A 15713-nucleotide genomic window follows, 5' to 3' on the forward strand; every position below is an offset into this window, starting at 1 on the left:
CGCGGGAGGAGCCGGAGCCCGGCAAGGGGGTGCCTTCCTCCTCCCTCCCTCCCTCGGCAGGCGGACGAGGGCGGTGCGATGCTCGCTACCCGCGGCAGTAGCAGCCCGGAGAGGAAGGGAGGGAGGAGAGACCCCGCCCGCCCACCCGGATCGCGCCGCTACTGGGAAGAAAGAGAAATGAACTCCATTCCAGCTGAAACCCATACGAATTCCACCCCTTTTCCCATGCCATTTACCGTTCTGTACTATTTAGTCTTTGCCTTCTGGACGGTCTGCGATCGCTTCCAGGATTCCTGGACGACTGAGGGTTTCCTGTTGGAGCTCCGTGTCTGATAAGTCCGACCCACTTACTCCATGTAGCATCGGTTGCAGCCGTGTAGGGGAGACCCTCCCTTAGAACGGCCAGCCCAACACGAGTAACCAGGATGCCAGAATCTATGCTTCAGTACACTTCCAAACCAGCTCAAACCCCTTCATAAGCTGCTAGTATCTCTTTTTAAGTTGGAGTATAGTGGACTTCAGATCCTCTGTATCCCCGACTCCAGAAACCTAGAGGAAAACCCCAAGTCTCTGCAGGTACTTTCTGCCAGAGGCTCCAGCTAGGAGCATTGTCCCCAGCTGCAGTAGAGAGCATATTTTTTAAGTCTTGCCCTGCCTGGACTGGCCTAAGGGTGACTGCATGACTTGTCTCCTGTCTGGTTGGTTCAAAGGCTTGTTGTTGCTCAGGGCTGGTTGCATCATGCTGTGGGGTGTGCCAGGTTGCATGCTGGTTGGTGAACTTGTGTATGTTCTATGCATCTTCTGTGCCATGGGGCAATCCCACCCTTCCCACACAAACCCATCCCCACACAAACTGCTGCTGCTTAATGCGTTTTATTGGTTGACCAAGCTTGGGGGGCTAGAAGCAGGGGTGGGGCTCTTGGGAGTCTGCAGGGGAGAGCTAGGAGTTCAGGTGGTATGGTTGGGGGTCCAGAGCTTCACTCCTCGTTGAGTCCCTTCTGATGGAGAAGGAGAGAAAGGGAGTGTGAGCATGAGGCAGTTGTCAGATGGCCATGGGGCAGCTGTTGGGGCAAGGGGAAGTCCCACCTTGGCTCCAATGTCACGGCTCTTGGCCCGCAACTTGTTGACCTGGGACTCAGCAATGTCAGCACGCTCCTCTGCCTCATCCAGCTCATGCTGTGCCTTGCGGAACTTGGCCAGGTTGGTGTTGGCTTGTTCCTCCTGGAGGGCAGGGGCATAAGCAGGGCTGCCCTACAGCTTCATCTATCCTCCTGCCACCCCCCTGCTCTCTGTGCATCCAAATTTGTAGTTGCTCCATCTGGCCCACCATGGACCCACCTGTCCCTCCAGTAATCCCATCTTCCAGCCACCCAACCATCTACTCAACCATCCATTCATCCATCAGTCCATCCATCCAACCTTCCACCTACTTAGACTTCCAGCCACTTCTCCAGCCATCTAGTCAGTCACCCATCTGTCTCAGCTTCTTTCCAACCAACCAATCATGCATCCCTCCATCCATTATTCCAACCTTCACACATCCCACCATCGTCTCTCCATCCCACTACCATCCACATTCCTCAGCCCCTGACACCCCACCCCTTGGCCACCTCATTCTAAGGTCACCTGCAACTCCCCACATCCAGTCTCACACCCCAACCTGACACCATTCCCTCCTGGGGGTGGTCCCAAAGCTGCCCCCCACTGCTCACCGCCTCCTCTGCCTGTCGCTTGTAGGCCTTGACCTTCAGCTGGAGCTTGTCCACCAGGTCCTGGAGCCGGACCATGTTCTTGCGGTCTTCCTCCGTCTGTGAGGTGAGACATGTGTGGGTCACCACCAGAGCAGTGAGGGTCAGGAGAAAGTTAGAGATGATCTTGGGAAGTAGAGGCCCTCTAGATCTGTGGGTGGCCTCAGCTGTGGGGCAGAAGATGTGATGTCCCCCTGGGTGAAAGTGTCTTTTTTGCCCTGTTGAGGTCCCACCTGAGGTTCTGGATCATGCAAAGACCCCATTTATACTGGAACAGCAGGAAGTGGCTTGGGTGGCTTATGACCACTGGGCCTACCATGTTCTGGGTCCCACAGCAGTATTGGACATAGAGGCAGTGGGTTCGTTCACTCGTGTCTCACTGGCAACTAGATCAGCCATGTTATAAGTCATGTACAGCATCAGACATAAGGCCCTGTGGACACAGGGCCAGAGGATGACCTTTTGGGCTAGCTCAGATGCCCCACCTGGTAGCTGAGCTCCTTGACGCGACGTTCGGACTTGCGGAGACCCTTAATGCTCTCAGCATTGCGCTTCTGCTCAGCCTCCAGCTCATTCTCCAACTCCCTCACACGGGCCTCCAGCTTCTGCAGCTGCTTCTTGCCCCCCTTGAGGGCCAACTGCTCAGCCTCATCCAGCCTCATCTGCAGGTCCTTGATGGTCTGCTCCATGTTCTTCTTCATCCGCTCCAGATGGGCGCTGGTATCCTGCTCCTTCTTCAGCTCCTCTGCCATCATGGCCGCCTGTCCGAGGAGAGAAGCAAGCAGAAAAGGAGGTCCATTAACCTCCACTGGAAGATATCCTAGCTGTTGTTCCTGCCACAACACTCACGTCAGTAATAGCCTTCTTGGCCTTCTCCTCAGCATTCCTGCACTCCTGGATGGCCTCTTCCACCTCCGTCTGCAGCTGGGAGATGTCAGCCTCCATCTTCTTCTTCTGGTTGATGAGGCTGGTGTTCTGGAGATGGAGAAGAGGATCTCATGAGGTGTCTGTGGAACTGCCAATCCATCCTTCTTCATTACTTAATGCCCCCACCCCTGCCAACTCTGCAGGCTTCAAGGATCTGGACATCTTGGTAACTCAACCCATTAGAATCCCACCCCCATGGATGGAGGTGACCTCTTTCCTTGAAAGTGCATGAGGTCTCACCTGGGAGTGGAGAAGCTGGACCCTCTCACTGGCCTCGATCAGCTCCTGCTCGGCCAATTTGCGGGCTCTCTCAGTCTGCTCCACCACTGCCTGCAGTTCCTCCAGCTCGGACTGGAGGAGGTTGTTCCTCCTCTCCACGATGGCAATATTCTCCTTCAGGTCCTCATTGGCCCTGACCACGTCATCCAGCTGCAGTTGGGTGTCCTGTTGGGACAAATGGGATGGACCTCAGCCAGCAGTTTCAAGGGGCTGGGAGGATATCCTTAGAGGTTAGTGATCCCACCTTGAGATGAGCCTGGGCTCCCTTCAGGTGGGACTGAGCTTCAGCTGCCACACGGTTGGCATGGCTGAGCTGGATCTCCATCTCATTGAGGTCACCCTCCATCTTCTTCTTCAGACGCAGGGCCTCGTTGCGGCTCCGGGTCTCAGCATCCAGTGAGGTCTGCAGCGAGTCCACCACCCGCAGGTGGTTGCGCTTGGCCTGCTCCATCTCCTCGTCCTTCTCGGCCAGCTTGCGCTCGTAATCTGCCTTGACCTGGTTGAACTCCAGTTGGGCCCTCAGGATCTTTCCTTCTTCATGCTCCAGAGAGGCCTGGAAAGGGACAGAGGGAAAATTGAGGACCACAGAGAAAGACCAGAACAACATGGAGATGCACGGGGATGGGATTTGGCTCACTTCAGCCTCCTCCAGCGCTGCTTGAAGCTCCAGCTTCTCAGCATCCAGCTGTTTCCGGACCTTCTCCAGCTCATGGATGGTCTTGTGGCTGCCACCCAGCTGCTCCGTGAGGTCCGAAATCTCCTCTGCTCAGGTGAGATCCTGTCAGACTTGGTAGAGGTGGTAGAGAACAAGTTGGGCAGGGGAGGGCCACACTCTTACCTTGGAGGTTCTTGTTTTCCCTTTTGAAGGTCTCCAGGTGCTCAAGCGACTCCTCGTAGGCATTCTTCAGCTTGAAGAGCTCAGTGCTGAGGGACCTGGCCTCTTTCTGTGATGCCTCCAGCTCCATCTGTGACTCTTCAAACTTCTGCTTCCACTCAGCCAAGATCTGGGCCCAAGCAAGTGGTCACCCTCTGTCCACATGTCCCCCATCTGCTGCTGTCTCACCACCATGTCCTCTCACCTTGTCAAAGTTCCTCTGCTTCTTGTCCAAGGCAGCAGCTGCTGCATTCGACCGCTCCACATCTGCCATCAGGTCCTCAATCTCATTCTGCAGCCGGTGCTTGGTCTTCTCTAGAGAGGAACACTTGGCATTGACCGCCTCCACTGCCTCCTCAGCCTCCTGCAGCCGCTGGGCCAGCTTCTTCCTGTCCCAGGGGACAACATGGCTGTGGTGACCCATGGACCAAGTGGACCAACTCAAACCTTCTTCCACCCATCAGTTGGACAAGGCTCTGCTCTTGGTTTTTCTCTGATATCTCCTGGTCTTTCTACCTTCTCCACATCCTTCTACAGTGGAAGAGTCTCTGCTTTCCCCTGCCTCCTAGAAGCTCCCTTCATGGGGGGATGACTTACTTGGCTTCCTCGAGTTCCTCAGTGCGCTGGATGGCATCTGTCTCATACTTGGTCCTCCATTGTGCCACCTCAGAGTTGGCCTTGGAGAGCGAGCGCTGGAGCTCAGCCTTGGCTTCTGTCTCCTCCTCATACTGCTCCCGCAGCAGGTCACAGTCATGCCGGGCCGACTGGAGGGCGTGGGCCAGTGCATTCTTGGCCTGCAGAGAGGCAAGTGCAGAGAAAGTGAGCTTGAGGTACATCTTGGTCCTCAAACTGTGTAAGCTGTGTTTTCCCTCAGCCCAAAGTTCTCTAGAACATCCCAACCAAATTCAGCACCTCTAGACCCATAGAGATCTAAAGATGGGTGTCTCTAGTCTGGCCCAGTTCAACTTCACCTGCTCCAATGACACCTAACCACCCATAGGCCAACCCAGGTGCCTCACAACTGGCCTGCTCAGCCCACCCTATCAGCTGTTAGAACAAATTCAACCAAACTCAACCATGAAACCATAGGTGGAACCACCCAACTGAACCAGCCTGAACTTGAATTTTTTTGGTGCTACCACCATGAGGGTAAAGGATACCTTGTCTTGTCGCCCTCCTGGAGACCCTCTCAGCCACCCCACAAACCTTACCTTCATCTCTTCCTCCAGCTGCCTCTTCAGGTCCTCCATTTGCTGGGTGTATGACTGCTTGCCCCTGGTTAGTTGAGAGACAAGAGCCTCCTTCTCCTCCAGTTGTCGGGACAGCTCTCCTGCAAAGTTTTTCAGGTGGGAAGGAGGTTTTCAGGTGTGTGGAAGGGAGTGAAGATGTGGGTCAGGGGTTGAAGATGTGGAGTGGGGGGTGTGATGGGTCAGGGTTCCCACCATTCTCAGTCTGGAGCTTAGCCCGTTGGGTGCTGGTGTCATTGAGGACTCGTTGGGTCTCCTCCAGCTTGGCCCTGTGTTCAGCTGCCTGGTCTTCCATGGTGCGAGAGACCTTCTCCATACCCACCTTGGAGGAGGAAAGGGTGGAGGGGAGTGATGAAGCAGAAGGATGATGCCCAGGGTGGAGATGAGGTATCCACCTTGGCCTTCTTTTACCTTGGCCTTGATCAGCTGTTCCATGTTGGAGCTGAGGTCATCCAGCTCCAGCTTGAGCTCACTCTTCTCCTTCTCCAGCTTCTGCTTGACACGCTGCAGGTTGTCGATCTGCTCGCTGAGCTCGGCCACGCTGTCAGCGTGCTTCTTGCGCAGCGCAGCAGCTGTGGCCTCGTGCTGCAGCGTGGCCTCCTCCAGGTCCCTCCGCATCTTCTGGAATTCCGCCTCCCGCTTCTTGTTGAGCTCAATTTGCACTGAGGTGACACCACCCGCCTCCTCCAGACGCTCACTGATCTCCTCCAGCTCCCGTGACAGGTCTGAGCGGAGCTTCTCCACCTTGGCCCTACCCGTTCGCTCTGCCTCCAGCTCTTCCTCCAGCTCCTCAATCCGTGCCTGTGTTCAAGAGATGGAGATGCTGTCAGCAGACTTGGCTCCATCTGGCTTGCCACTCAACCAGTTGAGCTGAAGTGCCTTTAACCCAACTCAACCCAACAAGCTGAAAACTCTTCAACTCAACCCAACCAGCTGGAGGCTCTCCAGCCCAACCCAACTCAGCAGAAAATAGATACCTCACCTGCAGCTCTTTCAGCTTCTTCTGGAGCTGCAGGGCCAGTGCCTGCTCATCCTCAACCTTGCTGTTCTGCTGGTTGATCTCAAACTCTTTCCTGCAGATGAAGGCAGTTAGCAGTGAGGTCCTTGTCTTCTCCCCCTGGCTACTTTAAACTGGGGAAGGAGGTCCAGCCTTACTTCTTGAGCTTCTCCTCCAGCTGCTGCTTGTCATTCTCCAGGTCCATGATGTTCTCCTGGGTCAGCTTCAAGTCGCCTTCCAGCTTCCTTTTGGCCCGTTCCAGGTCCATCCGGATCTTTTTCTCCTGTTCCAGGGAGCCTTCAAGCTGCGTGGAAATATGGAAATGGCACAAGACCTCAGTTTTTCGTCATCTCTGCCCCAGTAACCTCTTCAGCTTTACCCATGTTGGGAGCAGCCCACACTCACATCATCCACTTGCTGTTCCATCTTGAGTTTGGCCTTTGTCAAGGTGTTGACCTTGTCTTCCTCCGCCTGCAGGTCATCCAGTGTTTGCTGGTGAGATTCTTGCAGTGCCTTCTTCTCTTTTGTTAACTTGGCAATGGTCTCATCCAGCCCAGCCATCTCCTCTGTGAGGTTCTTGACCTGCAGGTGGAGAAACATCAGGCCTCCAGCTTGGTACCAAGAATAAAGTAAGAGCTGAGGCATATTGCTGTTGTCCTTGGCTAATGAGACCACTTCAGTGGTGGAGAACCCAAAGGACATTGAGTCTCAATGTAGCCTAGATCAACTAGCCTTGGGTCTCCTCAACTTAACACAACCAGGTTGAGTTGACTTAAATCCCCACAGCTTGAAGTCAAGGCCCCTCCCCATCTTACCTTGTTCTCCGTGGCATGTTTCTCTTTCTCCACCTTGGCCAGAGTCAGCTCTAGATCATCAATGTCCTTTTTCAGCTCTGAGCACTCATCCTCCAGCTTCCTCTTTTTAGCTGTTAGCTCTGCATTCATCTCTTCCTCATCCTCCAGTCGCTCTGTCAGCTCCTTTACCTTGGCCTCCAGTTGGATCTTGTTCTTGATCAGCTGGTCACAACGCTCCTCAGCATCATTGAGGTTGTCCTGCTCCTGTATTGGGGTGGCAGGTGAAGTAGGATGGCCATGGAAGGGTGGTGGTCACCCCCCTGGCATGTTTTTAGGGGCAGTCTTACTCACAGCCTGTACTTGGAGCTGAAGGTCATTCTTCTCCTGCAGCATGGAGACCATCTTCTCCTCCAACTCCTTCCGCCGAGTCTCTGACTTCTCCAGGGCCTCCTTCAGCCGTCCAAACTCCTCCTTCATGTTCTGCAACAAAGCCCAGGAGACCAATAGCATGTCCAATCCTCTCCATCCCTCATATTGGGTCCCAACCTTCCTGCCTCACCACTTCCTCCCACCTGCATCTCCTTCTCTGTTTCGGCACTCTTCAACAAGGGCTTGATCTTGAAGTAGAGCTTCATCCAAGGCCAGTTCTTCACCCCCATGAAGGCCCTGATGTTCCACTGGATCACCAGCAGTGAGTCCCTAGAATGGGGAGACAGATGCAACCACAGCACAAGCCTAGTGACCCACCAATTTCCTCCTCAAGGGGAGAGACCCTTCCCCTCTCACCGGCGTTCCAGGATCTTCTTGAACTCAATGCGCATGAGCTGACCTCGAGCCTGAGCCTGGATGCGGGTGATGATGCGGGAGAGGCGCTCATCCCGCATCTCCTCCAGGAGCCCCAGCAGCCCGGCCTTGAAGAAGACCTAGTGGAGGAATGAGGCAAGTGAGAGGATGGGTTGGTGGGGAAGGGTTGGTGGAAGAGTTGGTGGACAGATGGATGGGTTGATGGATTGCTAGGTGGACAGAGGGATGGATGGTGGGGTGGATGGGCAAGTAGACACATCGATGGTCGGACCATGGGGTACACATGAGGTCATGTATCGTGGAACCATGGAAAGACCATGAGATCTCACCTTGGTATGTCCAAACTTATACTGGTTGTGGTCAATGTCGATGGATCCCAGGAGCTTCTCGGCGCCCTTGCGGCTGTCGATGAACTGCCCCTCGGGGATGGCAGCAGGGTTCAGGATGCGGTACCTGGTGGTCAGAGAGGAGAGGAAAATGCTGAGATCAGCACCAGTAGGGTTGTCCATCCCCTTCCCACGTCTTCTGCTCTGTGCTTACCGCTGTCGGAAGTCCCCATAGAGGATGCGGTTTGGGAAGCCCTTGCGGCAGATGCGGATGCCCTCCAGCACCCCGTTACAGCGGAGCTGGTGCATTACCAGAGGGTTGTCCATCACACCTGGTGGTGGGTTAGAGAGCTGGGGTCAGCCACAAGCCACACATACCACCCCTTTCCCTGCCCTCGGCCCCACTCTTTGTTCACCTGGTTCCTTCCGCTCATTGGGGATGATGCAGCGAACAAAATGAGGGTGGGTGGTCTTGAGGTTGGCCATCAGCTTGTTAAGGTTTTCCTGGTGAGAAGGGAGGAGAGAAGAAGCTGACCAAGGGGAGAGCGGGACTGAAGCTGGAGTGCTAGAGGGGTGATCCACCACATGGGAGCTTGTCCTTGCATTGCCCCACTCTGGGTCCACTATATAGGTCCCTCACCCGGTGCAGGGCTGACACAGTTTGAAAGGAGGAACCTTTCTTCTTGGCTCCTTTCCCCTTCCCTCCATCACCACCTGGGGAGAAGAAGGGTGGGGTGAGACAGGAAACAGAGCAACTCTGGTGGACAATGGTTTTCTCTATCCACCTATCCCTCTATTACCCAACCATCCATTCACCCACCAGCATCTGCCCCAGCATAGTTGGAGAAGAGGTTGGCCAAGAGCTTCAGGGCTGATTTCTGGTAGAGCCCCACCACTGTCTCATTGAGAGGGTCCTTGTTCTTCTCCAGCCACCCGATAATATTGTAGTCTACTGTACCAGCGTAGTGGATGAGGGAGAAGTGAGCCTCTGGCTTCCCCTTGACATTGCGTGGCTTCCCAAAGTTGGCTGACTTGCCCAAGTGATTATCAAAGAGCTTGGCCTTGAAGGTCATATCTGAGGCCTTGGGGAACATGCATTCCTCCTCCAGAATGGACATGATCCCCATGGGCTGAGAAGAGAAGACCTTGTTGGTCATAGTGAACACCAAGCACAACCCAGCTGCCCAACTTGGGCAAGCTCCAACTGGAAGGGCCCTTCCCCAGCAGCCCCTTCAGCCCCCAAAGGCCCTGGGGGGAGGTGGCACCTTCTCAATGAGGTCAATGCAGGCCTGGAGGTCCATGCCAAAGTCGATGAACTCCCACTCAATGCCCTCCTTCTTGTACTCCTCCTGCTCCAGCACGAACATGTGGTGGTTGAAGAACTGCTGCAACTTCTCGTTGGTGAAGTTAATGCAGAGCTGCTCAAAGCTGTTGAACTGGGGAAGGAGATGGCCAATGGGGTCAACTTGGTCAGCTCAACACCCAACAGGGTCAAGAGAACACCCAACAAGATTAGTTGGTCAATCTGAGACCCAACAGGATCAACGCCATGCCCAGTAGTGTCAATGAAGTCAACTCAACACCCAGTAGGGTCAAAACAAGACCCAAAGAGGGTAAGTCTCCACCATCCCCCTAAAGCTTCAGAAGATCAGCTCAACACCCGGCTGGATCAACCCAATCCCTAAGAGGACCAATACCACTGCCCCACCACCCCCTCAGTCCTCACATCAAAAATCTCGAAGCCAGCAATGTCTAGCACACCGATGAAGTACTGCCGCGGCTGCTTGGTGTCCAGAGAATTGTTGATCCTCACCACCATCCAGTTGAACATCTTCTCGTACACAGCCTTGGCCAAAGCCCCAATGGAGTAGTACACCTGCTGGACATTCTGCCCCTTGGTGACGTACTCATTGCCCACCTTGACCCGAGGGTGGCACAACCCCTTGAGAAGATCAGCTGAGTTCAGCCCCATCAGGTAGGCTGACTTGTCAGCATCTGCAGAGTGTGAAGGAGACATGCTGTCAGATCCCACCTCACCTGGTGACCCTAAAACCTATGTCGTCCCCCCCACCTGCCTCACCTTCGGTGCCGTCTGGTTCTGCCTGCTCTTCCCGTTGCTTCTGCTTGAACTTCATGTTGCCAAAGTGCATAATGGCACCTGTCAACTTGTAGACACCAGCCTTCTCCTCAGCAGTGAAGCCCAAGACATCAAAAGCGCTCTGATGGGTGGGTGGAGTCAGATGGGAGAGGGCCTTGCCACCCACTCTGTACAGCTGGGGTCATGGCTGTCTGCTAGCCAGCATCTGTGTGTCCCTTTGCCCTTCCAACTTGTCAGCCTGTCCATCCAAGGACTCAGCCATCCATCGTCTGAGGACTGCATCCATCCATCCACCCACCCATCCATGGACTCATCTATCCATGGATTCACCCATCCATCCAAAGGCTCATCTCTCTCCAGACTCATCCATCCATGGACTCATTCATCCATCGTGAACTCCATTCATCCATTCATGGACTTATCCATCCATATGAGGACTTTTCCACTTGTGGGCTCATCTGTCCACCCAAGGACTCCCCCACCTGTTTTTATCTCCACCCACAACCTCCTCTACCCACACTATCCTCCTTTCCTACCTTCTGTCCCGCACCGCACAGCATCCCATGTGACCAACCCACCATCTCCCTTGCCCTCCACCCTTCCCATCCTCCACCTTTCATCCCTATATTCCTCCTCTTCCTCCATCCATCCACCTTCTGCCATCTCAACCATCCACTTGGCACTTGGCCTTCTCCTCAGCCAGGAGATGTCCACCTGCCCGCCCCACCGCTTACATCGGTTGCCAACAGCTCTTCAGAGTCATCAATGGAGGCCACGGTCACCTCTCCTTGGGAGACGTAACTGTAGTCATAGGGGTTGTTGGTGATGAGAAGCATCTCTGCTCCATGGTGGCCCAGGATGGAGACAAAAACTGAGCATTTCCAGTGGCCAAACAGCCCCAAATCACCCTCAATTGCCCCAAGAAGAAGCAAAGAAGTTTAGGAAGGGAGGAAGGAGAAGACTCAAGGCCAAGCACTCAACTCACCCAGCAGCTCTGGCTTCTTATTGGAGAGGATCTGGTAGAAGATGTGGTAGTTCCTCTCAGCCTTCAGCTGAAAAATTACACGGGACTTTTCCAGGAGGTCTGGGGTGGGGATGGAGAGAAAGAGGGTGGAGGTTGGGGTTAGGAGATGAATTGAGACATGTAGAGATGGATGGAGATATGGAAAGATGGATGGCAGGATGGGGAGATGGAGAAGGAGGGATGGCTGGATGGTGGGATGAGGAGACAGAGGGATGAGGAGATGGAGGTGGAAGGTCAGATAGTGGGATAAGTAGATAGATGGATGGATGGATGGACAACAGGACAATGTCTCATGAATCCATCAACCGTGAACATAGATGGAGGGATGGACATGTGGAGAGGGAGGGAAGGAGGGAGGGAGGGAGATACAAGATGGAAGGACAAAATATTGGAGACAGAGGATCAGATGGATGGTGGCTTGAAGAGTTGGAGATGGAGAGGTGACTGGATGGAGTGAGGGATGGATGGATGGATGGGTGGATGGATGGAGTTCATGGATGGATGGATGGGTGAGTCCATAGATGTATAAGTCCTAGCATGGATGAATAAATCCATGAATAGATGAGTCCATAGAGGGATGGATGAAGGACTGCCAGATGTCCTCTCATGGAGCCTCTCAACCCACTCACAGGTCTCAATGTCAGCTGATGCCAACTTCCCAGTGGCCCCAAAATGGATTCGGATGAACTTCCCCTGGAAAAGCAGTGGCAGGAGGTGGAGATCTCCCAGCAGACCTCACACCAAAGACCCCATCCCACAAACCCTGCCCCATAGATCCCTCCCCCAACACTCACGAATCGAGATGAGTTGTCATTGCGGAGGGTCTTGGCATTACCAAAGGCCTCCAAGGCAGGGTTGGCCTGGATGATCTGGTCCTCCAGGGTGCCCTGGTGGGATGGAACAATCCTGAGTGTGGATACCATTGGGAATACTCACTGCTGGGGAGGCAGGACCTGAGACCCCACCTTGCTGCTGTTGGTCGCCTCTTTCTTGCGGTCGCCAATGGCAGCAATGCTGGCAAAGTACTGGATGACCCTCTTGGTGTTGACTGTTTTCCCCGCCCCAGATTCTCCGCTAGGGTGGCAACAGTGAGATGTTGGAGAACATCATGGTGGCTCCTTTATCACACCCCAGCACTGTGGGGCAGCATTAGGTAGGGACGGACTTACGTGATGAGGATGGACTGGTTTTCTCGGTCTGCCAAGAGATGAAAAGAGTCATGTGGGACAATGTTGGGAGGCATCTCTGGCATCTTGGGGTTGGGATTGAGGTTCTCCATCCTCCCAGGTGAGGATGAGTTCTAGGTCAGGACCTATATTTTTTGGGGTGGGGCCTTCTAGTTTGAGGTCCTAAGATGAAGTCCCTACCTGTCAGCATATTCTGGTAGGCATTGTCAGAGATGGAGAAGATGTGGGGTGGAGCTTCACTCCGCTTCTTTCCCCGGTAGGCAGCCACCACCTCAGCATTGTAAACGGGCAACCACTTGTAGGGGTTGACAGTCACACAGAAGAGCCCTGAGTAGGTCTGCAGAAAGGGTCAGGTGGGTCAGAACCTGAAGGTGCCACCCCCCCAGATGGGGACATCCTAGGTCTAGGTGGCCCAAGGGATGTGGTGAAGGGGCATCTTGATTTTGGAGGGGCCAAAAGGGGGTGCAGAAGGGACATCTTGGGCCTGGGTGTCCCACAACATCCAGAGATGGGACATCTTTTGTGGCCCAAGGGATCCAGGGATGGGACATCTTGTGTCCTATCAAGGGGGCTGTTAAAGGGATATCTTGGTTCTAGATTGGGTGATGGGACATCTTAGGTCTAGGTTGCCAAAATGGTTCAGGAGTGCAACATCTTGGGTTTGGGAGGCCCAAGGGAGCTGGAGAAGGGTCACAAGGTTCTAGGTGTCCCGGAGTCCATGGAGAAGCCACACCACCAGGTTCTAGGTGGCCCATAGACTCTCTGGAAGGCCCATCTGGTTCAAGAGTTTCAGGGAAGGGTCACTAGGTTCCATCCACACCTTAGGCTGTAGGGAAGACCCTGCCCAGTTCCCAGATGCCCCAGGTGCTTGTGGGAGGACTCACATAGATCAACCAAAAGGCGTAGCGCTCCTTGAGGTTGTAGAGGACAGCGGGCTCATGGAGGAAGGTCAGCATGGCCATGTCCTCAATCTTGTCGAACTTGGGGGGGTTCTGCTGGTGGATGTCAGCCTCCTTGACTGTCACCGTCTAGGGGGGATGGCAGGACATGGGGGTTGGAGTTGTGGGGTGTCCCATGGTTTGGGGGCACCCTGTAGGTTGGGGGTGCTCTGTGGGTGGGAGTCCTCCATGGGCTGTGGGGGAATCTCCTATAGGTTTTGGGACACCCCCCTGAGTTGAAAGATCTTCAATGGGCCTAGTCTCCCCTTCCCACTTTACACCCCCAAAAACCTTCAAACCTCCTCGCTCCTTTAACCCCTCCCCCATTAACTCCACCCTATTAACCCCTCCCTCCTTAACCCTTCGTCCCCTGCAGCTTCCCACCAACCCCTCACCCCCCATGACCCCCAAATCCCTTTCATCTCCCACTACCAGTCACCCCTCATGCCTGCACCCTCATCAAACCCTCCCATCCTTAATGCCTCCCCTCATTATCCCCTCATTCCGATTAACCCTTTGTCCCCTGTGACCCCTTGCACCCCTGCCCTCACCCTCCTCTAGCCTCTCAATTGCTCACCTCTCCCAGCTCAGTCTGGACGGTGACCTCCCCGCCTTGGCGCCCCATCACCCGTCCCCGCACAAACTCCTCACGGGGGTGGGGGACGAAGCACTCGCTGCGGGGGTCGAAGGGCCTGGTCTGCGATGCCAGCCGCTCTCGCTCCCCTGGCCGCAGGAAGGGCGCTGCCGCCCCCAATGCTGCCAGCACGGCATCTCCCATCCTGCCCCACACAGACAGGGTCCTCACATCACCCGGGGGCTGTGGGACTTTGGCCACGGGGTCTCACCCCTCACCCCATGGCCCCACACGACCCAACGACTGGAGCCCCATTGCCATGCATGGACTCCCATAGCTGTGCCCGGACCTCTATAGCTACTGCAGACACTATAGCCAGACACAAAGCCCCATGGCTGTGCAGAGCCCCATGTGTTGGGCCCTATAGTTGTGCAGTGCACCATAAAGCCCACTGCAGACCCACATAGTCACACACTGCCCCATGCACAGACTACTGTAGTAATTCAGGAGCCCCTATAGCCATGCAGGGACCCTGATAGCAAAGTACAGATTCTCATAGCGGTGTATGGCCCCATGCACAGAACCCTGTAGCCATGCATCGCCCCATGTATTGAGCCCTATGGCAGTGCACAGACCCCCTACAGCTATGGGCAGACCCCTTCAGTCATGTAAGGACCCCAGTACCCATGCACCCCGTGTGTACAGACTCCTATAGTGATGCAGGGATCTCCATAGCCACCCGCTGACCCCTGTAGTGATGCATGGGCACCTGTAGCAAGGCACAGACTCCTATAGCCATGCACAGAGCCCTGTAGTGATTCAGGGGTCCCTATACTGATGCACTGAGACACATAGCAGTGCAGGGACCCCTATAACAATGCAGGGAGCCCTACAGTCATGCACAGCCCCACATGCAGAACCCCATAGCAATGTACGGACCCCCTGTAGTGATGCATAGACCTTATAGGGACACATGCACCCTATAGCAACACCACCCCCACAAAGCGCCAATCCCCATACTGTGCCACGGCACCAACCTCACCTGGAGTCTGTGGATCTAGCAGGTATGATGAAAGGAGCTGGAGGGACATGCAGAGGGTGAGGTGCTGCACTCCATAAATCCCCGAACCCCATAACCCCTATAGACACTCTTTGCCCCATAGACCCCTTTATACCCCATATATCCCTTTGCCACATAGAGGATCCCATGTGTCCCATAACTCTGCTGTGTGCCACATAGGCCCCCTGTGTGCCCCATAGACCACCAGTGTCCCATATATCCCTGTCCCCCTATAGATCTCTGTGGCTCACAGTTCCTCTTGGTGCTTCTTAGGTCATCTGTGCCCCTTAACCCCACAGATCCCCACACCCCAGAGAAACCCCATCTACCACGTAGACCCCTTGTGCCCCATAGCCCTCACAGATTCCTGTGCCCCATAAATCCCCATGTGCCCCATAGCCATCCTGTGCATCCCATAGCCCCCCATACCCCCTTTCAACCCCTTATATCCACATCCCACATCCCTTCTGTGCCCCACACCAGCTTGCGCTCTATCCCACACCAACACCTATGCCAGCCCCGCAGCCCCACAGCCTTTATAGGCCATCCTGGGGTGGGGAGGGGAGGAGCATTCCTGAGGAGGGGGTGGCTGATAAGGGAGAGGGAGGGGGCAGCTCCCCCCCCTTCCCCAGCCCCACGGTGGCATCTCTCCAGTGACCCAGACAACCAGGATCCCCTATTCACCCCACAGGATGATCTGTGGGTCAGAGCTATAAGGAAGAGCAAGGGCTGGGCTGCCTAGATCCCTTGGGTGGGGGGAATGTGGGGTGATCTATGGGGCATGAATGCCTGGGTCCCTTGTGTAGGAGGTGTCTATGGTGCCCAAACACGTGGGT

At 54.9% G+C, this 15713-nt stretch overlaps 1 protein-coding gene across 4 annotated transcripts; it reads right to left on the reverse strand.

The window, feature by feature from the left end:
• Positions 1 to 977: 977 nt before the first annotated feature.
• Positions 978 to 14021, reverse strand: LOC126648033 (myosin-6). 4 transcript variants are annotated; one of them, XM_050330713.1, is made up of 38 exons: positions 13821 to 14021; positions 13190 to 13333; positions 12486 to 12642; positions 12288 to 12315; positions 12084 to 12192; positions 11913 to 12005; positions 11748 to 11811; positions 11080 to 11178; positions 10829 to 10932; positions 10077 to 10215; positions 9723 to 9991; positions 9262 to 9432; positions 8817 to 9126; positions 8637 to 8698; positions 8413 to 8500; positions 8211 to 8328; positions 8000 to 8123; positions 7653 to 7789; positions 7439 to 7565; positions 7218 to 7346; positions 6888 to 7130; positions 6478 to 6654; positions 6231 to 6376; positions 6058 to 6148; positions 5487 to 5876; positions 5271 to 5397; positions 5040 to 5158; positions 4426 to 4622; positions 4034 to 4217; positions 3793 to 3958; positions 3592 to 3716; positions 3199 to 3507; positions 2916 to 3119; positions 2598 to 2723; positions 2234 to 2509; positions 1713 to 1808; positions 1087 to 1221; positions 978 to 995 (listed from the first exon to the last, which is right to left on the reverse strand). In XM_050330713.1, exons 1-38 carry the CDS (start codon positions 14019 to 14021, stop codon positions 978 to 980), a joined length of 5802 nt encoding a protein of 1933 aa, XP_050186670.1. The 4 variants fall into 4 exon arrangements, with proteins under 4 accessions (XP_050186670.1, XP_050186663.1, XP_050186656.1 ...); XM_050330706.1 differs by having other exon boundaries at positions 978 to 998; XM_050330699.1 differs by having other exon boundaries at positions 8637 to 8710.
• Between the last annotated feature and the right edge of the window lie 1692 nt (positions 14022 to 15713).

Source organism: Myiozetetes cayanensis, unplaced genomic scaffold (genome assembly GCF_022539395.1).
Source record: "Myiozetetes cayanensis isolate MyiCay16 unplaced genomic scaffold, myiCay2020 scf1, whole genome shotgun sequence".
Taxonomy (NCBI): domain Eukaryota; kingdom Metazoa; phylum Chordata; class Aves; order Passeriformes; family Tyrannidae; genus Myiozetetes; species Myiozetetes cayanensis.